This window comes from Procambarus clarkii, chromosome 52 (assembly GCF_040958095.1).
Source record: "Procambarus clarkii isolate CNS0578487 chromosome 52, FALCON_Pclarkii_2.0, whole genome shotgun sequence".
NCBI lineage: Eukaryota > Metazoa > Arthropoda > Malacostraca > Decapoda > Cambaridae > Procambarus > Procambarus clarkii.
This window is the reverse complement of record NC_091201.1, coordinates 9261802-9281752: the sequence shown is the minus strand read 5'-3', so window position 1 is coordinate 9281752 and position 19951 is coordinate 9261802. Positions and strand designations below refer to the sequence as shown.

Genomic DNA, 19951 nt, shown 5'->3' with positions numbered 1-19951 from the left:
GCAGGTGCCTGAGGGTCAACACCTGTAGCAGGTGCCTGAGGGTCAACAGCTGCAGCAGATGCCTGTGGGTCAACAGCTGCAACAGGTGCCTGTGGGTCAACAGCTGCAGCAGGTGCCTGATGGTCAACAGCTGCAGCAGGTGCCTGAGGGTCAACAGCTGCAGCAGGTGCCTGAGGGTCAACAGCTGCAGCAGGTGACTGTGGGTCAACACCTGCACCAGGTGCCTGAGGGTAAACAGCTGCAGCAGGTGCCTGAGGGTCAACAGCTGCAGCAGGTGCCTGAGGGTCACCAGCTGCAGCAGGTGACTGTGGGTCAACACCTGCAGCAGGTGCCTAAGGGTCAACAGCTGCAGCAGGTGACTGTGGGCCAACACCTGCAGCAGGTGCCAGTGGGTCAACAGCTGCAGAAGTGCCTGTGGGTCAACAGCTGCAGCAGGTGCCTGATGGTCATACCTGCAGCAGGTGGCTGACGGTCAACAGCTCCAGCAGGTGCCTGATTGTCAACAGCTGCAGCAGGTGTCTGTGGGTCAACACCTGCAGTAGGTGCCAGTGGGTCAACTGCTGCAGAAGGGCCTGTGGGTCAACAGCTGCAGCAGGTGCCTGAGGGTCAACACCTGCAGCAGGTGCCTGAGGAACAACAGCTGCAGCAGGTGAGTCTGGGTCAACACCTGCAGCAGGTGCCTGAGGGTCAACCGCTGAAGCAGGTGCCTGAGGGTCAACTCCTGCAGCAGGTACCTGAGGGTCAACAGCTGCAGCAGGTGCCAGTGGGTCAAAATCTGCAGAAGTGCCTGTGGGTCAACACCTGCAACAGGTGCCTGAGGGTCAACAGCTGTAGCAGTTGCCTGTGGGTCAACAGCTGCAACAGGTGCCTGAGGGTCAACAGCTGCAGCAGGTTCCTGAATGTCAACAGCTGTAGCAGGTGCCTGTGGGTCAACAGCTGCAGCAGGTGCCTGAGGGTCAACAGCTGCAGCAGGTGCCTGAGTGTCAACAGCTGCAGCAGGTGCCTGAGTGTCAACAGCTGCAGCAGGTGCCTGAGGGTCAACAGCTGTAGCAGGTGCCTGAGTGTCAACAGCTGCAGCAGGTGCCTGAGTGTCAACAGTTGCAGCAGGTGCCTGAGGGTAAACAGCTGCAGCAGGTGCCTGTGTGTCAACAGTAGCAGCAGGTGCCTGTGGGTCAACAGCAGCAGCAGGTGCCTGAGTGTCAACAGTAGCAGCAGGTGCCTGAGGGTCAACAGCTGCAGCAGGTGCCTAAAGGTCAACAGCTGCAGCAGGTGCCTGAGGGTAAACAGCTGTAGCAGGTGCCTGAGGGTCAACAGCTGCAGCAGGTGCCTGTGGATCAACAGCTGCAGCAGGTGTCTGAGGGTCAACAGCTCCAGCAGGTGCCTGTGGGTCAACACCTGCAGGTGTTGCCTGTGGGTCAACAGCTGCAGCAGGTGCCTGAGGGTCAATACCTACAGCAGGTGACTGTGGGTCAACACCTACAGCAGGTGACTGTGGGTGAACACCTGCAGCAGGTGCCTGAGGGTCAACAGCTGCAGCAGGTGCCTGAGGGTCAACATCTGCAGCAGGTGCCTGAGGGTCAACACCTGCAGCAGGTGCCTGAGGGTTACCCGCTGCAGCAGGTGACTGTGGGTCAACACCTGCAGCAGGCGCCTAAGGGTCAACAGCTGCAGAAGGTGACTGTGGGTCAACACCTGCTGCAGGTGCCAGTGTGTCAACAGCTGCAGAAGTGCCTGTGGGTCAACAGCTGCAGCAGGTGCCTGAGGGTCAACACCTGCAGCAGGTGGCTGAGGGTCAACAGCTCCAGCAGGTGCCTGATTGTCAACAGCTGCAGCAGGTGTCTGTGGGTCAACACCTGCAGTAGGTGCCTGTGGGTCAACAGCTGCAACAGGTGCCTGTGGGTCAATAGCTGCAGCAGGTGCCTGATGGTCAACAGCTGCAGCAGGTGCCTGAGGGTCAACAGCTGCAGCAGGTGCCTGAGGGTCAACAGCTGCAGCAGATGACTGTGGGTCAACACCTGCAGCAGGTGCCTGAGGGTCAACAGCTGCAGCAGGTGCCTGAGGGTCAACACCTGCAGCAGGTGCCTGAGGGTCAACAGCTGCAGCAGGTGCCTGAGGGTCATCTGCTGCAGCAGGTGCCTGTGGGTCAACACATGCAGCAGGTGCCTGAGGGTAAACAGTTGCAGCAGGTGCCTGTGGGTCAACAGCTGCAGCAGGTGTCTGAGGGTCAACAGCTGCAACAGGTGCCTGAGGGTCAACAGCCGCAGCAGGTGCCTGAGGGTCAATACATGTAGCAGGTCCCTGTGGGTCAACACCTGCAGCAGGTGCCAGTGGGTCAACTTCTGCAGAAGTGCCTGTGGGTCAACAGCTGCAACAGGTGCCTGAGGGTCAACAGCTGCAGCAGGTGCCTGAGGGTCAACAGCTGCAGCAGGTGCCTGAGTGTCAACAGCTGAAGCAGGTGACTGTGGGTCAACAGCTGCAGCAGGTGCCTGAGGGTCAACAGCTTTAGCAGGTGCCTGATGGTCAACAGCTGCAGCAGGTGCCCGAGGATCAACACCTGCAGCAGGTGACTGAGGGTCAACAGCTGCAGCAGGTGACTGTGGGTCAACACCTGCAGGAGGTGCCTGTGGGTCAACACCTGCAGCAGGTGCCTGAGGGTCAACACCTGTAGCAGGTGCCTGAGGGTCAACAGCTGCAGCAGATGCCTGTGGGTCAACAGCTGCAACAGGTGCCTGTGGGTCAACAGCTGCAGCAGGTGCCTGATGGTCAACAGCTGCAGCAGGTGCCTGAGGGTCAACAGCTGCAGCAGGTGCCTGAGGGTCAACAGCTGCAGCAGGTGACTGTGGGTCAACACCTGCACCAGGTGTCTGAGGGTAAACAGCTGCAGCAGGTGCCTGAGGGTCAACAGCTGCAGCAGGTGCCTGTGGGTCAACAGCTGCAGCAGGTGCCATTGGGTCACCAGCTGCAGCAGGTGCCTGTGGATCAACAGCTGCAGCAGGTGTCTGAGGGTCAACAGCTCCAGCAGGTGCCTGTGGGTCAACACCTGCAGGAGGTGCCTGTGGGTCAACAGCTGTAGCAGGTGCCTGAGGGTCAACACCTGCAGCAGGTGACTGTGGGTCAACACCTACAGCAGGTGACTGTGGGACAACACCTGCAGCAGGTGCCTGAGGATCAACAGCTGCAGCAGGTGTCTGAGGGTCAACAGCTCCAGCAGGTGCCTGTGGGTCAACACCTGCAGGAGGTGCCTGTGGGTCAACAGCTGTAGCAGGTGCCTGAGGGTCAACACCTGCAGCAGGTGACTGTGGGTCAACACCTACAGCAGGTGACTGTGGGACAACACCTGCAGCAGGTGCCTGAGGGTCAACAGCTGCAGCAGGTGCCTGTGGATCAACAGCTGCAGTAGGTGTCTGAGGGTCAACAGCTCCAGCAGGTGCCTGTGGGTCAACACCTGCAGGAGGTGCCTGTGGGTCAACAGCTGTAGCAGGTGCCTGAGGGTCAACACCTGCAGCAGGTGACTGTGGGTCAACACCTACAGCAGGTGTCTGTGGGACAACACCTGCAGGAGGTGCCTGAGGGTCAACAGCTGCAGCAGGTGCCTGAGGGTCAACACCTGCAGCAGGTGCCTGAGGGTCACCAGCTGCAGCAGGTGACTGTGGGTCAACACCTGCAGCAGGTGCCTAAGGGTCAACAGCTGCAGCAGGTGACTGTGGGTCAATACCTGCAGCAGGTGCCAGTGGGTCAACAGCTGCAGAAGCGCCTGTGGGTCAACAGCTGCAACAGGTGCCAGTGGGTCAACAGCTGCAGAAGGTGCCTGTGGGTCAACAGCAGCAGCCGGTATCTGAGGGTCAACACCTGCAGCAGGTGCCTGAGGGTCAACACCTGCAGCAGGTGCCTGAGGGTCAACAGCTGCAACAGATGCCTGTGGGTCAACAGCTGCAGCAGGTGCCTGTGGGTCAACAGCTGCAGCAGGTGCCTGAGGGTCAACAGCTGCAGCAGGTGCCTGAGGGTCAACACCTGCAGCAGGTGCCTGAGGGTCAACAGCTCCAGCAGGTGCCTGATTGTCAACAGCTGCAGCAGGTGTCTGTGGGTCAACACCTGCAGCAGGTGCCAGTGGGTCAACAGCTGCAGAAGGGCCTGTGGGTCAACAGCTGCAGCAGGTGCCTGAGGGTCAATACCTGCAGCAGGTGCATGAGGGTCAACAGCTGCAGCAGGAGAGTCTGGGTCAACACCTGCAGCAGATGCCTGTGGGTCAACACCTGCAGCAGGTAACTGAGGGTCAACAGCTGCAGCAGGTGACTGTGGGTCAACACCTGCAGCAGGCGCCTGAGGGTCAAAACCTGCAGCAGGTGCCTGAGGGTCAACAGCTGCAGCAGGTGACTATGGGTCAACAACTGCAGCAGGTGACTGAGGGTCAATACCTGCAGCAGGTGCCTGAGGGGTCAACAGCTGCAGCGGGTGACTGTGGGTCAACAACAGCAGCAGGTGCCAGTGGGTCAACAGCTGCAGCAGGTGCCTGAATGTCAAGAGCTGCAGCAGGTGCCTGAGGGTCAACAGCTGCAGCAGGTGCCTGAGGGTCAACAGCTGCAGCAGGTGCCTGAGTGTCAACAGCTGCAGGAGGTGCCTGAGGGTCAACAGCTGCAGCAAAGGTCTGTGGGTCAACACCTGCAACAGGTGCCTGTGGGTCAACAGCAGCAGCAGGTGCCTGAGTGTCAACAGTAGCAGCAGGTGCCTGAGGGTCAACAGCTGCAGCAGGTGCCTGAGGGTAAACAGCTGCAGCAGGTGCCTGAGTGTCAACAGCTGCAGTAGGTGCCTGAGTGTCAACAGCTGCAGCAGGTGCCTGAGGGTCAACAGCTGCAGCAGGTGCCTGAGTGTCAACAGCTGCAGCAGGTGCCTGAGTGTCAACACCTGCAGCAGGTGCCTGTGGGTCAACACCTGCAGCAGGTGCCAGTGGGTCAACTGCTGCAGAAATGCCTGTGGGTCAACAGCTGCAACAGGTGCCTGAGGGTCAACAGCTGCAACAGGTGCCTGAGGGTCAACAGCTGCAGCAGGTCCCTGAGGGTCAACAGCTGCAGCAGGTGCCTGAGGGTCAACAGGTGAAGAAAGGTGACTGTGGGTCAACAGCTGCAGCAGGTGCTTGAGGGTCAAGAGCTTCAGCAGGTGCCTGAGGGTCAACAGCTGCAGCAGGTGCCTGATGATCAACACCTGCAGCAGGTGACTGAGGGTCAACACCTGCAGCAGGTGCCTGAGGGTCAACAGCTGCAGCAGATGCCTGTGGGTCAACAGCTGCAACAGGTGTCTGTGGGTCAACAGCTGCAGCAGGTGCCTGATGGTCAACAGCTGCAGCAGGTGCCTGAGGGTCAACAGCTGCAGCAGGTGCCTGAGGGTCAACAGCTGCAGCAGGTGACTGTGGGTCAACACCTGCACCAGGTGCCTGAGGGTAAACAGCTGCAGCAGGTGCCTGAGGTTCAACAGCTGCAGCAGGTGCCTGAGGGTCAACACCTGCAGCAGGTGCCTGAGGGTCAACACCTGCAGCAGGTGCGTGAGAATCATCCGCTGCAGCAGGTGCCTCTGGGTCAACACCTGCAGCAGGTGCCTGAGGGTCACCAGCTGCAGCAGAAGACTGTGGGTCAACACCTGCTGCAGGTGCCTAAGGGTCAACAGCTGCAGCAGGTGACTGTGGGTCTACACCTGCAGCAGGTGCCAGTGGGTCAACAGCTGCAGAAGTGCCTGTGGGTCAACAGCTGCAACAGGTGTCTGAGGGACAACATCTCCAGCAAGTGCCTGAGGGTCAACAGCTGCAGCAGATGCCTGTGGGTCAACAGCTGCAACAGGTGCCTGTGGGTCAATAGCTGCAGCAGGTGCCTGATGGTCAACAGCTGCAGCAGGTGCCTGAGGGTCAACAGCTGCAGCCGGTGCCTGAGGGTCAACAGCTGCAGCAGGTGACTGTGGGTCAACACCTGCAGCAGGTGCCTGAGGGTCAACAGCTGCAGCAGGTGCCCGAGGGTCAACACCTGCAGCAGGTGCCTGAGGGTCAACAGCTGCAGCAGGTGCCTGTGGATCAACAGCTGCAGCAGGTGTCTGAGGGTCAACAGCTCCAGCGGGTGCCTGTGGGTCAACACCTGCAGGAGGTGCCTGTGGGTCAACAGCTGTAGCAGGTGCCTGAGGGTCAACACCTGCAGCAGGTGACTGTGGGTCAACACCTACAGCAGGTGACTGTGGGACAACACCTGCAGCAGGTGCCTGAGGGTCAACAGCTGCAGCAGGTGCCTGAGGGTCAACACCTGCAGCAGGTGCCTGAGGGTCACCAGCTGCAGCAGGTGACTGTGGGTCAACACCTGCAGCAGGTGCCTAAGGGTCAACAGCTGCAGCAGGTGACTGTGGGTCAACACCTGCAGCAGGTGCCAGTGGGTCAACAGCTGTAGAAGCGCCTGTGGGTCAACAGCTGCAACAGGTGCCTGAGGGACAACATCTCCAGCAAGTGCCTGTGGGTCAACAGCTCCAGCAGGTGCCTAAGGTCAACAGCTGCAGCAGGTGCCTGTGGGTCAACAGCAGCAGCCGGTATCTGAGGGTCAACACCTGCAGCAGGTGCCTGAGGGTCAACACCTGCAGCAGGTGCCTGAGGGTCAACAGCTGCAGCAGATGCCTGTGGGTCAACAGCTGCAGCAGGTGCCTGTGGGTCAACAGCTGCAGCAGGTGCCTGAGGGTCAATAGCTGCAGCAGGTGCCTGAGGGTCAACACCTGCAGCAGGTGCCTGAGGGTCAACAGCTCCAGCAGGTGCCTGATTGTCAACAGCTGCAGCAGGTGTCTGTGGGTCAACACCTGCAGCAGGTGCCAGTGGGTCAACAGCTGCAGAAGGGCCTGTGGGTCAACAGCTGCAGCAGGTGCCTGAGGGTCAACACCTGCAGCAGGTGCATGAGGGTCAACAGCTGCAGCAGGAGAGTCTGGGTCAACACCTGCAGCAGATGCCTGTGGGTCAACACCTGCAGAAGGTAACTGAGGGTCAACAGCTGCAGCAGGTGACTGTGGGTCAACACCTGCAGCAGGTGCCTGAGGGTCAAAACCTGCAGCAGGTGCCTGAGGGTCAACAGCTGCAGCAGGTGACTATGGGTCAACAACTGCAGCAGGTGACTGAGGGTCAATACCTGCAGCAGGTGCCTGAGGGGTCAACAGCTGCTGCGGGTGACTGTGGGTCAACAGCAGCAGCAGGTGCCAGTGGGTCAACAGCTGCAGCAGGTGCCTGTGGGTCAACAGCTGCAACAGGTGCCTGAGGGTCAAGAGCTGCAGCAGGTGCCTGAATGTCAAGAGCTGAAGCAGGTGCCTGAGGGTCAACAGCTGCAGCAGGTGCCTGAGGGTCAACAGCTGCAGCAGGTGCCTGAGTGTCAACAGCTGCAGGAGGTGCCTGAGGGTCAACAGCTCCAGCAAAGGCCTGTGGGTCAACACCTGCAACAGGTGCCTGTGGGTCAACAGCAGCAGCAGGTGCCTGAGTGTCAACAGTAGCAGCAGGTGCCTGAGGGTCAACAGCTGCAGCAGGTGCCTGAGGGTAAACAGCTGCAGCAGGTGCCTGAGTGTCAACAGCTGCAGTAGGTGCCTGAGTGTCAACAGCTGCAGCAGGTGCCTGAGGGTCAACAGCTGCAGTTGGTGCCTGAGTGTCAATAGCTGCAGCAGGTGCCTGAGTGTCAACACCTGCAGCAGGTGCCTGTGGGTCAACACCTGCAGCAGGTGCCAGTGGGTCAACTGCTGCAGAAATGCCTGTGGGTCAACAGCTGCAACTGGTGCCTGAGGGTCAACAGCTGCAACAGGTGCCTGAGGGTCAACAGCTGCAACAGGTGCCTGAGAGTCAACAGCTGCAGCAGGTGCCTGAGGGTGAACAGCTGAAGCAGGTGACTGTGGGTCAACAGCTGCAGCAGGTGCCTGAGGGTCAACAGCTTCAGCAGGTGCCTGAGGGTCAACAGCTGCAGCAGGTGCCTGATGATCAACACCTGCAGCAGGTGACTGAGGGTCAACACCTGCAGCAGGTGCGTGAGAATCATCCGCTGCAGCAGGTGCCTGTGGGTCAACACCTGCAGCAGGTGCCTGAGGGTCACCAGCTGCAGCAGGTGACTGTGGGTCAACACCTGCTGCAGGTGCCTAAGGGTCAACATCTGCAGCAGGTGACTGTGGGTCTACACCTGCAGCAGGTGCCAGTGGGTCAACAGCTGCAGAAGTGCCTGTGGGTCAACAGCTGCAACAGGTGTCTGAGGGACAACATCTCCAGCAAGTGCCTGAGGGTCAACAGCTGCAGCAGATGCCTGTGGGTCAACAGCTGCAACAGGTGCCTGTGGGTCAATAGCTGCAGCAGGTGCCTGATGGTCAACAGCTGCAGCAGGTGTCTGAGGGTCAACAGCTGCAGCAGGTGCCTGAGGGTCAACAGCTGCAGCAGGTGACTGTGGGTCAACACCTGCACCAGGTGCCTGAGGGTAAACAGCTGCAGCAGGTGCCTGAGGGTCAACAGCAGCAGCAGGTGCCTGAGGGTAAACAGCTGCAGCAGGTGCCTGAGGGTCAACAGCAGCAGCAGGTGCCTGAGGGTCAACAGCAGCAGCAGGTGCCTGAGGGTCAACACCTGCAGCAGGTGCCTGAGGGTCAACAGCTGCAGCAGGTGCCTGAGGGTCAACAGCTGCCGCAGGTGCCTGAGGGTCAACAGCTGCAGCAGGTGACTGTGGGTCAACACCTGCACCAGGTGCCTGAGGGTAAACAGCTGCAGCAGGTACCTGAGGGTCAACAGCAGCAGCAGGTGCCTGAGGGTCAACACCTGCAGCAGGTGCCTGAGGGTCAACAGCTGCAGCAGGTGCCTGAGGGTCAACAGCTGCAGCAGGTGACTGTGGGTCAACACCTGCAGCAGGTGCCAGTGGGTCAACAGCTGCAGAAGTGCCTGTGGGTCAACAGCTGCAACAGGTGTCTGAGGGACAACATCTCCAGCAAGTGCCTGAGGGTCAACAGCTGCAGCAGATGCCTGTGGGTCAACAGCTGCAACAGGTGCCTGATGGTCAACAGCTGCAGCAGGTGCCTGAGGGTCAACAGCTGCAGCAGGTGCCTGAGGGTCAACAGCTGCAGCAGGTGACTGTGGGTCAACACCTGCAGCAGGTGCCTGAGGGTCAACAGCTGCAGCAGGTGCCTGAGGGTCAACACCTGCAGCAGGTGCCTGAGGGTCAACACCTGCAGCAGGTGCCTGAGGGTCATCCGCTGCAGCAGGTGCCTGTGGGTCAACACCTGCAGCAGGTGCCTGAGGGTCAACAGCTGCAGCAGGTGCCTGAGGGTCAACACCTGCAGCAGGTGCCTGAGGGTCAACACCTGCAGCAGGTGCCTGAGGGTCATCCGCTGCAGCAGGTGCCTGTGGGTCAACACTTGCAGCAGGTGCCTGAGGGTCAACAGCTGCAGCAGGTGACTGTGGGTCAACACCTGCAGCAGGTGCCAGTGGGTCAACAGCTGCAGAAGTGCCTGTGGGTCAACAGCTGCAACAGGTGGTTGAAGGAAAACATCTCCAGAAAGTGCCTGTGGGTCAACAGCTCCAGCAGGTGCCTGAGGGTCAACAGCTGCAGCAGGTGCCAGTGGGTCAACAGCTGGAGCAGGTGCCTGTACTTCGAAAGCTACAGCAGGTATCTGAGGGTCAACACCTGCAGCAGGTGCCTGAGTGTCAACACCCGCAGCAGGTGCCTGAGGGTCAACAGCTGCAGCAGATGCCTGTGGGTCAACAGCTGCAGCAGGTGCCTGTGGGTCAACAGCTGCAGCAGGTGCCTGAGGGTCAACAGCTGCAGCAGGTGCCTGAGGGTCAACACCTGCAGTAGGTGCCTGAGGTTCAACAGCTGCAGCAGGTGCCTGAGGGTCAACAGCTGCAGCGGGTGACTGTGGGTCAACAGCTGCAGCAGGTGCCAGTGGGTCAACAGCTGCAGCAGGTGCCTGTGGGTCAACCGCTGCAACAGGTGCCTGAGGGTCAACAGCTGTAGCAGATGACTGAATGTCAACAGCTGCAGCAGGTGCCTGAGGGTCAACAGCTGCAGCAGGTGCCTGAGGGTCAACAGCTGCAGCAGGTGCCTGAGTGTCAACACCTGCAGCAGGTGCCTGAGGGTCAACACCTGCAGCAGGTGCCTGAGGGTCAACACCTGCAGCAGGTGCCTGAGGGTCATCTGCTGCAGCAGGTGCTTGTGGGTCAACACCTGCAGCAGGTGCCTGAGGGTCAACAGCTGCAGCAAAGGCCTGCGGGTCAACACCTGCAGCAGGTGCCTGAGTGTCAACAGCTGCAGCAAAAGCCTGTGGGTCAACACCTGCAACAGGTGCCTGAGGGTCAACAGCTGCAGCAGGTGCCTGAGGGTCAACACCTGCAGCAGGTGCCTGAGGGTCAACACCTGCAGCAGGTGCCTGAGGGTCATCCGCTGCAGCAGGTGCTTGTGAGTCAACACCTGTAGCAGGTGCCTGAGGGTCAACAGCTGCAGCAGGTGTCTGTGGGTCAACACCTGCAGCAGGTGCCAGTGGGTCAACAGCTGCAGAAGTGCCTGTGGGTCAAAAGCTGCAGCAGGTGCCTGAGGGTCAACTCCTGCAGCAGGTGCCTGAGGGTCAACAACTGCAGCAGGTGAGTCTGGGTGAACACCTGCAGCAGATGCCTGTGGGTCAACAGCTGCAGCAGGTGCCTAAGGGTCAACAGCGGCAGCAGGTCACTGTGGGTCAACACCTGCAGCAGGTGCCTGATGGTCAACCGCTGCAGCAGGTGCCTGAGTGTCAACAGTAGCAGCAGGTGCCTGAGGGTCAACAGCTGCAGCAGGTGCCTGAGGGTAAACAGCTGCAGCAGGTGCCTGAGTGTCAACAGCTGCAGTAGGTGCCTGAGTGTCAACAGCTGCAGCAGATGCCTGAGGGTCAACAGCTGCAGCAGGTGACTGAGTGTCAACAGCTGCAGCAGGAGCCTGAGTGTCAACACCTGCAGCAGGTGCCTGTGGGTCAACACCTGCAGCAGGTGCCAGTGGGTCAACTGCTGCAGAAATGCCTGTGGGTCAACAGCTGCAACAGGTGACTGAGGGTCAACAGCTGCAACAGGTGCCTGAGGGTCAACAGCTGCAGCAGGTGCCTGAGGGTCAACAGCTGCAGCAGGTGCCTGAGGGTGAACAGCTGAAGCAGGTGACTGTGGGTCAACAGCTGCAGCAGGTGCCTGAGGGTCAACAGCTTCAGCAGGTGCCTGAGGGTCAACAGCTGCAGCAGGTGCCTGATGATTAACACCTGCAGCAGGTGACTGAGGGTCAACACCTGCAGCAGGTGCGTGAGAATCATCCGCTGCAGCAGGTGCCTGTGGGTCAACACCTGCAGCAGGTGACTGTGGGTCAACACCTGCTGCAGGTGCCTAAGGGTCAACAGCTGCAGCAGGTGACTGTGGGTCTACACCTGCAGCAGGTGCCAGTGGGTCAACAGCTGCAGAAGTGCCTGTGGGTCAACAGCTGCAACAGGTGTCTGAGGGACAACATCTCCAGCAAGTGCCTGAGGGTCAACAGCTGCAGCAGATGCCTGTGGGTCAACAGCTGCAACAGGTGCCTGTGGGTCAATAGGTGCAGCAGGTGCCTGATGGTCAACAGCTGCAGCAGGTGTCTGAGGGTCAACAGCTGCAGCAGGTGCCTGAGGGTCAACAGCTGCAGCAGGTGACTGTGGGTCAACACCTGCACCAGGTGCCTGAGGGTAAACAGCTGCAGCAGGTGCCTGAGGGTCAACAGCAGCAGCAGGTGCCTGAGGGTCAACACCTGCAGCAGGTGCCTGAGGGTCAACAGCTGCAGCAGGTGCCTGAGGGTCAACAGCTGCAGCAGGTGACTGTGGGTCAACACCTGCAGCAGGTGCCAGTGGGTCAACAGCTGCAGCAGGTGCCTGAGGGTCAACACCTGCAGCAGGTGCCTGAAGGTCAACAGCTGCCGCAGGTGCCTGAGGGTCAACAGCTGCAGCAGGTGACTGTGGGTCAACACCTGCACCAGGTGCCTGAGGGTAAACAGCTGCAGCAGGTGCCTGAGGGTCAACAGCAGCAGCAGGTGCCTGAGGGTCAACACCTGCAGCAGGTGCCTGAGGGTCAACAGCTGCAGCAGGTGCCTGAGGGTCAACAGCTGCAGCAGGTGACTGTGGGTCAACACCTGCAGCAGGTGCCAGTGGGTCAACAGCTGCAGAAGTGCCTGTGGGTCAACAGCTGCAACAGGTGTCTGAGGGACAACATCTCCAGCAAGTGCCTGAGGGTCAACAGCTGCAGCAGATGCCTGTGGGTCAACAGCTGCAACAGGTGCCTGTGGGTCAATAGCTGCAGCAGGTGCCTGATGGTCAACAGCTGCAGCAGGTGCCTGAGGGTCAACAGTTGCAGCAGGTGCCTGAGGGTCAACAGCTGCAGCAGGTGACTGTGGGTCAACACCTGCAGCAGGTGCCTGAGGGTCAACAGCTGCAGCAGGTGCCTGAGGGTCAACACCTGCAGCAGGTGCCTGAGGGTCAACAGCTGCAGCAGGTGCCTGAGGGTCATCCGCTGCAGCAGGTGCCTGTGGGTCAACACCTGCAGCAGGTGCCTGAGGGTCAACAGCTGCAGCAGGTGCCTGAGGGTCAACACCTGCAGCAGGTGCCTGAGGGTCAACACCTGCAGCAGGTGCCTGAGGGTCATCCGCTGCAGCAGGTGCCTGTGGGTCAACACTTGCAGCAGGTGCCTGAGGGTCAACAGCTGCAGCAGGTGACTGTGGGTCAACACCTGCAGCAGGTGCCAGTGGGTCAACAGCTGCAGAAGTGCCTGTGGGTCAACAGCTGCAACAGGTGGTTGAAGGAAAACATCTCCAGCAAGTGCCTGTGGGTCAACAGCTCCAGCAGGTGCCTGAGGGTCAACAGCTGCAGCAGGTGCCAGTGGGTCAACAGCTGGAGCAGGTGCCTGTACTTCGAAAGCTACAGCAGGTATCTGAGGGTCAACACCTGCAGCAGGTGCCTGAGTGTCAACACCTGCAGCAGGTGCCTGAGGGTCAACAGCTGCAGCAGATGCCTGTGGGTCAACAGCTGCAGCAGGTGCCTGTGGGTCAACAGCTGCAGCAGGTGCCTGAGGGTCAACAGCTGCAGCAGGTGCCTGAGGGTCAACACCTGCAGCAGGTGCCTGAGGGTCAACAGCTGCAGCAGGTGACTGTGGGTCAACACCTGCAGCAGGTGCCTGAGGTTCAACAGCTGCAGCAGGTGCCTGAGGGTCAACAGCTGCAGCGGGTGACTGTGGGTCAACAGCTGCAGCAGGTGCCAATGGGTCAACAGCTGCAGCAGGTGCCTGTGGGTCAACAGCTGCAACAGGTGCCTGAGGGTCAACAGCTGCAGCAGATGCCTGAATGTCAACAGCTGCAGCAGGTGCCTGAGGGTCAACAGCTGCAGCAGGTGCCTGAGGGTCAACAGCTGCAGCAGGTGCCTGAGTGTCAACACCTGCAGCAGGTGCCTGAGGGTCAACAGCTGCAGCAGGTGCCTGAGGGTCATCACCTGCAGCAGGTGCCTGAGGGTCATCCGCTGCAGCAGGTGCTTGTGGGTCAACACCTGCAGCAGGTGCCTGAGGGTCAACAGCTGCAGCAAAGGCCTGCGGGTCAACACCTGCAGCAGGTGCCTGAGGGTCAACAGCTGCAGCAAATCCTGTGGGTCAACACCTGCAACAGGTGCCTGAGGGTCAACAGCTGCAGCAGGTGCCTGAGGGTCAACACCTGCAGCAGGTGCCTGAGGGTCAACACCTGCAGCAGGTGCATGAGGGTCATCCGCTGCAGCAGGTGCTTGTGGGTCAACACCTGCAGCAGGTGCCTGAGGGTCAACAGCTGCAGCAGGTGTCTGTGGGTCAACACCTGCAGCAGGTGCCAGTGGGTCAACAGCTGCAGAAGTGCCTGTGGGTCAAAAGCTGCAGCAGGTGCCTGAGGGTCAACACCTGCAGCAGGTGCCTGAGGGTCAACAACTGCAGCAGGTGAGTCTGGGTCAACACCTGCAGCAGATGCCTGTGGGTCAACAGCTGCAGCAGGTGCCTAAGGGTCAACAGCGGCAGCAGGTCACTGTGGGTCAACACCTGCAGCAGGTGCCTGATGGTCAACCGCTGCAGCAGGTGCCTGAGTGTCATCACCTGCAGCAGGTGCCTGAGGGTCAACAGCTGCAGAAGTGCCTGTGGGTCAACAGCTGCAACAGGTGCCTGAGGGTCAACACCTGCAGGAGGTGCCTGATGGTCAACCGCTGCAGCAGGTGACTGTGGGTCAACACCTGCAGCAGGTGCCAGTGGGTCAACAGCTGCAGAAGTGCCTGTGGGTCAACAGCTGCAACAGGTGCCTGAGGGTCAACACCTGCAGCAGGTGCCTGAGGGTCAACAGCTGCAGCAGGTGCCAGTGGGTCAATAGCTGCAGAAGTGCCTGTGGGTCAACAGCTGCAACAGGTGCCTGAGGGACAACATCTCCAGCAAGTGCCTGTGGGTCAACAGCTCCAGCATGTGCTGAGGGTCAACAGCTACAGCAGGTGCCAGTGGGTCAACACCTGCAGCAGGTGCCTAAGGGTGAACAGCTGCAGAAGGTGACTGTGGGTCAATACCTGCAGCAGGTGCCAGTGGGTCAACAGCTGCAGAAGTGCCTGTGGGTCAACAGCTGCAGCAGGTGCCTGAGGGTCAACACCTGCAGCAGGTGGCTGAGGGTCAACAGCTCCAGCAGGTGCCTGATTGTCAACAGCTGCAGCAGGTGTCTGTGGGTCAACACCTGCAGTAGGTGCCAGTGGGTCAACAGCTGCAGAAGGGCCTGTGGGTCAACAGCTGCAGCAGGTGCCTGAGGGTCAACACCTACAGCAGGTGCCTGAGGGACAACAGCTGCAGCAGGTGAGTCTGGGTCAACACCTGCAGCAGGTGCCTGAGGGTCAACAGCTGCAGCAGGTGCCAGTGGGTCAAAATCTGCAGAAGTGCTTTTGGGTCAACACCTGCAACAGGTGCCTGAGGGTCAACACCTGCAACAGGTGCCTGAGGGTCAACAGCTGTAGCAGTTGCCTGTGGGTCAACAGCTGCAACAGGTGCCTGAGGGTCAACAGCTGCAGCAGGTGCCTGAATGTCAACAGCTGCAGCAGGTGCCTGAGGGTCAACAGCTGAAGCAGGTGCCTGAGGGTCAACAGCTGCAGCAGGTGCCTGAGTGTCAACAGCTGCAGGAGGTGCCTGAGGGTCAACAGCTGCAGCAAAGGCCTGTGGGTCAACACCTGCAACAGGTGCCTGTGGGTCAACAGCAGCAGCAGGTGCCTGAGTGTCAACAGTAGCAGCAGGTGCTTGAGGGTCAACAGCTGCAGCAGGTGCCTGAGGGTCAACAGCTGCAGCAGGTGCCTGAGTGTCAACAGCTGCAGCAGGTGCCTGAGTGTCAACAGCTGCAGCAGGTGCCTGAGGGTCAACAGCTGCAGCAGGTGCCTGAGTGTCAACAGCTGCAGCAGGTGCCTGAGTGTCAACAGCTGCAGCAGGTGCCTGAGGGTAAACAGCTGCAGCAGGTGCCTGTGGGTCAACAGCTGCAGCAGGTGTCTGAGGGTCAACAGCTGCAACAGGTGCCTGAGGGTCAACAGCCGCAGCAGGTGCCTGAGGGTCAACACATGCAGCAGGTCCCTGTGGGTCAACACCTGCAGCAGGTGCCAGTGGGTCAACTTCTGCAGAAGTGCCTGTGGGTCAACAGCTGCAACAGGTGCCTGAGGGTCAACAGCTGCAACAGGTGCCTGAGGGTCAACAGCTGCAGCAGGTGCCTGAGGGTCAACAGCTGCAGCAGGTGCCTGAGGGTCAACAGCTGAAGCAGGTGACTGTGGGTCAACAGCTGCAGCAGGTGCCTGAGGGTCAACAGCTTTAGCAGGTGCCTGAGGGTCAACAGCTGCAGCAGGTGCCCAAGGATCAACACCTGCAGCAGGTGACTGAGGGTCAACAGCTGCAGCAGGTGACTGTGGGTCAACAAATGCAGGAGGTGCCTGTGGGTCAACACCTGCAGCAGGTGCCTGAGGGTCAACACCTGTAGCAGGTGCCTGATGGTCAACAGCTGCAGCAGGTGCCTGAGGGTCAACAGCTGCAGCAGGTGCCTGAGGGTCAACAGCTGCAGCAGGTGACTGTGGGTCAACACCTGCACCAGGTGTCTGAGGGTAAACAGCTGCAGCAGGTGCCTGAGGGTCAACAGCTGCAGCAGGTGCCTGTGGGTCAACACCTGCAGCAGGTGCCATTGGGTCACCAGCTGCAGCAGGTGCCTGTGGATCAACAGCTGCAGCAGGTGTCTGAGGGTCAACAGCTCCAGCAGGTGCCTGTGGGTCAACACCTGCAGGAGGTGCCTGTGGGTCAACAGCTGTAGCAGGTGCCTGAGGGTCAACACCTGCAGCAGGTGACTGTGGGTCAACACCTACAGCAGGTGACTGTGGGACAACACCTGCAGCAGGTGCCTGAGGGTCAACAGCTGCAGCAGGTGCCTGAGGGTCAACACCTGCAGCAGGTGCCTGAGGGTCACCAGCTGCAGCAGGTGACTGTGGGTCAACACCTGCAGCAGGTGCCTAAGGGTCAACAGCTGCAGCAGGTGACTGTGGGTCAACACCTGCAGCAGGTGCCAGTGGGTCAACAGCTGCAGAAGTGCCTGTGGGTCAACAGCTGCAACAGGTGCCTGAGGGACAACATCTCCAGCAAGTGCCTGTGGGTCAACAGCTCCAGCAGGTGCCTAAGGTCAACAGCTGCAGCAGGTGCCAGTTGGTCAACAGCTGCAGAAGGTGCCTGTGGGTCAACAGCAGCAGCCGGTATCTGAGGGTCAACACCTGCAGAAGGTGCCTGAGGGTCAACACCTGCAGCAGGTGCCTGAGGGTCAACAGCTGCAGCAGATGCCTGTGGGTCAACAGCTGGAGCAGGTGCCTGAGGGTCAATAGCTGCAGCAGGTGCCTGAGGGTCAACACCTGCAGCAGGTGCCTGAGGGTCAACAGCTCCAGCAGGTGCCTGATTGTCAACAGCTGCAGCAGGTGTCTGTGGGTCAACACCTGCAGCAGGTGCCAGTGGGTCAACAGCTGCAGAAGGGCCTGTGGGTCAACAGCTGCAGCAGGTGCCTGAGGGTCAACACCTGCAGCAGGTGCCTGAGGGTCAACAGCTGCAGCAGGTGACTGTTGGTCAACAACTGCAGAAGGGCCTGTGGGTCAGCACCTGCAGCAGGTGCCTGAGGGTCAACAGCTGCAGCAGGTGCCTGAGGGTCAACAGCTGCAGCAGGTGACTGTGGGTCAACACCTGCAGCAGGTGCCAGTGGGTCAACAGCTGCAGAAGTGCCTGTGGGTCAACAGCTGCAACAGGTGTCTAAGGGACAACATCTCCAGCAAGTGCCTGAGGGTCAACAGCTGCAGCAGATGCCTGTGGGTCAACAGCTGCAACAGGTGCCTGTGGGTCAATAGCTGCAGCAGGTGCCTGATGGTCAACAGCTGCAGCAGGTGCCTGAGGGTCAACAGCTGCATCAGGTGCCTGAGGGTCAACAGCTGCAGCAGGTGACTGTGGGTCAACACCTGCAGCAGGTGCCTGAGGGTCAACAGCTGCAGCAGGTGCCTGAGGGTCAACACCTGCAGCAGGTGCCTGAGGGTCAACACCTGCAGCAGGTGCCTGAGGGTCATCCGCTGCAGCAGGTGCCTGTGGGTCAACACCTGCAGCAGGTGCCTGAGGGTCAACAGCTGCAGCAGGTGCCTGAGGGTCAACACCTGCAGCAGGTGCCTGAGGGTCAACACCTGCAGCAGGTGCCTGAGGGTCATCCGCTGCAGCAGGTGCCTGTGGGTCAACCCCTGCAGCAGGTGCCTGAGGGTCAACAGCTGCAGCAGGTGACTGTGGGTCAACACCTGCAGCAGGTGCCAGTGGGTCAACAGCTGCAGAAGTGCCTGTGGGTCAACAGCTGCAACAGGTGGTTGAAGGAAAACATCTCCAGCAAGTGCCTGTGGGTCAACAGCTCCAGCAGGTGCCTGAGGGTCAACAGCTGCAGCAGGTGCCAGTGGGTCAACAGCTGCAGCAGGTGCCTGTACTTCGACAGCTACAGCAGGTGTCTGAGGGTCAACACCTGCAGCAGGTGCCTGAGTGTCAACACCTGCAGCAGGTGCCTGAGGGTCAACAGCTGCAGCAGATGCCTGTGGGTCAACAGCTGCAGCAGGTGCCTGTGGGTCAACAGCTGCAGCAGGTGCCTGGGGGTCAACAGCTGCAGCAGGTGCCTGAGGGTCAACACCTGCAGCAGGTGCCTGAGGGTCAACAGCTGCAGAAGTGCCTGTGGGTCAACAGCTGCAACAGGTGCCTGAGGGTCAACACCTGCAGCAGGTGCCTGAGGGTCAACAGCTGCAGCAGGTGCCAGTGGGTCAATAGCTGCAGAAGTGCCTGTGGGTCAACAGCTGCAACAGGTGCCTGAGGGACAACATCTCCAGCAAGTGCCTGTGGGTCAACAGCTCCAGCATGTGCTGAGGGTCAACAGCTGCAGCAGGTGCCAGTGGGTCAACACCTGCAGCAGGTGCCTAAGGGTCAACAGCTGCAGAAGGTGACTGTGGGTCAATACCTGCAGCAGGTGTCAGTGGGTCAACAGCTGCAGAAGTGCCTGTGGGTCAACAGCTGCAGCAGGTGCCTGAGGGTCAACACCTGCAGCAGGTGGCTGAGGGTCAACAGCTCCAGCAGGTGCCTGATTGTCAACAGCTGCAGCAGGTGTCTGTGGGTCAACACCTGCAGTAGGTGCCAGTGGGTCAACAGCTGCAGAAGGGCCTGTGGGTCAACAGCTGCAGCAGGTGCCTGAGGGTCAACACCTACAGCAGGTGCCTGAGGGACAACAGCTGCAGCAGGTGAGTCTGGGTCAACACCTGCAGCAGGTGCCTGAGGGTCAACAGCTGCAGCAGGTGCCAGTGGGTCAAAATCTGCAGAAGTGCTTTTGGGTCAACACCTGCAACAGGTGCCTGAGGGTCAACACCTGCAACAGGTGCCTGAGGGTCAACAGCTGTAGCAGTTGCCTGTGGGTCAACAGCTGCAACAGGTGCCTGAGGGTCAACAGCTGCAGCAGGTGCCTGAATGTCAACAGCTGCAGCAGGTGCCTGAGGGTCAACAGCTGCAGCAGGTGCCTGAGGGTCAACAGCTGCAGCAGGTGCCTGAGTGTCAACAGCTGCAGGAGGTGCCTGAGGGTCAACAGCTGCAGCAAAGGCCTGTGGGTCAACACCTGCAACAGGTGCCTGTGGGTCAACAGCAGCAGCAGGTGCCTGAGTGTCAACAGTAGCAGCAGGTGCTTGAGGGTCAACAGCTGCAGCAGGTGCCTGAGGGTCAACAGCTGCAGCAGGTGCCTGAGTGTCAACAGCTGCAGCAGGTGCCTGAGTGTTAACAGCTGCAGCAGGTGCCTGAGGGTCAACAGCTGCAGCAGGTGCCTGAGTGTCAACAGCTGCAGCAGGTGCCTGAGTGTCAACAGCTGCAGCAGGTGCCTGAGGGTAAACAGCTGCAGCAGGTGCCTGTGGGTCAACAGCTGCAGCAGGTGTCTGAGGGTCAACAGCTGCAACAGGTGCCTGAGGGTCAACAGCCGCAGCAGGTGCCTGAGGGTCAACACATGCAGCAGGTCCCTGTGGGTCAACACCTGCAGCAGGTGCCAGTGGGTCAACTTCTGCAGAAGTGCCTGTGGGTCAACAGCTGCAACAGGTGCCTGAGGGTCAACAGCTGCAACAGGTGCCTGAGGGTCAACAGCTGCAGCAGGTGCCTGAGGGTCAACAGCTGCAGCAGGTGCCTGTGGGTCAACAGCTGAAGCAGGTGACTGTGGGTCAACAGCTGCAGCAGGTGCCTGAGGGTCAACAGCTTTAGCAGGTGCCTGAGGGTCAACAGCTGCAGCAGGTGCCCAAGGATCAACACCTGCAGCAGGTGACTGAGGGTCAACAGCTGCAGCAGGTGACTGTGGGTCAACACCTGCAGCAGGTGCCTGAGGGTCAACACCTGTAGCAGGTGCCTGAGGGTCAACAGCTGCAGCAGATGCCTGTG

At 60.1% G+C, this 19951-nt stretch overlaps 1 protein-coding gene across 1 annotated transcript in view; it reads right to left on the bottom strand.

Moving 5' to 3' along the window:
* The window catches only part of LOC138352071 (protein AHNAK2-like), a 98916-nt gene that overhangs the window by 19808 nt on the left and 59157 nt on the right, over positions 1–19951 (bottom strand). Inside the window, exons 36-49 of the mRNA XM_069304255.1 lie at positions 17809–18063; positions 13274–13381; positions 12722–12976; positions 12129–12275; positions 10970–11359; positions 10350–10470; positions 10107–10241; positions 9433–9701; positions 7708–8124; positions 7140–7369; positions 5497–5644; positions 3315–3458; positions 842–976; positions 453–626 (exon numbers count right to left, since the gene is read on the bottom strand). Coding sequence (XP_069160356.1) covers positions 453–626; positions 842–976; positions 3315–3458; positions 5497–5644; positions 7140–7369; positions 7708–8124; positions 9433–9701; positions 10107–10241; positions 10350–10470; positions 10970–11359; positions 12129–12275; positions 12722–12976; positions 13274–13381; positions 17809–18063 — 2928 coding nt within the window. The remainder of the gene's footprint in view (positions 1–452; positions 627–841; positions 977–3314; positions 3459–5496; positions 5645–7139; positions 7370–7707; positions 8125–9432; positions 9702–10106; positions 10242–10349; positions 10471–10969; positions 11360–12128; positions 12276–12721; positions 12977–13273; positions 13382–17808; positions 18064–19951) is intronic.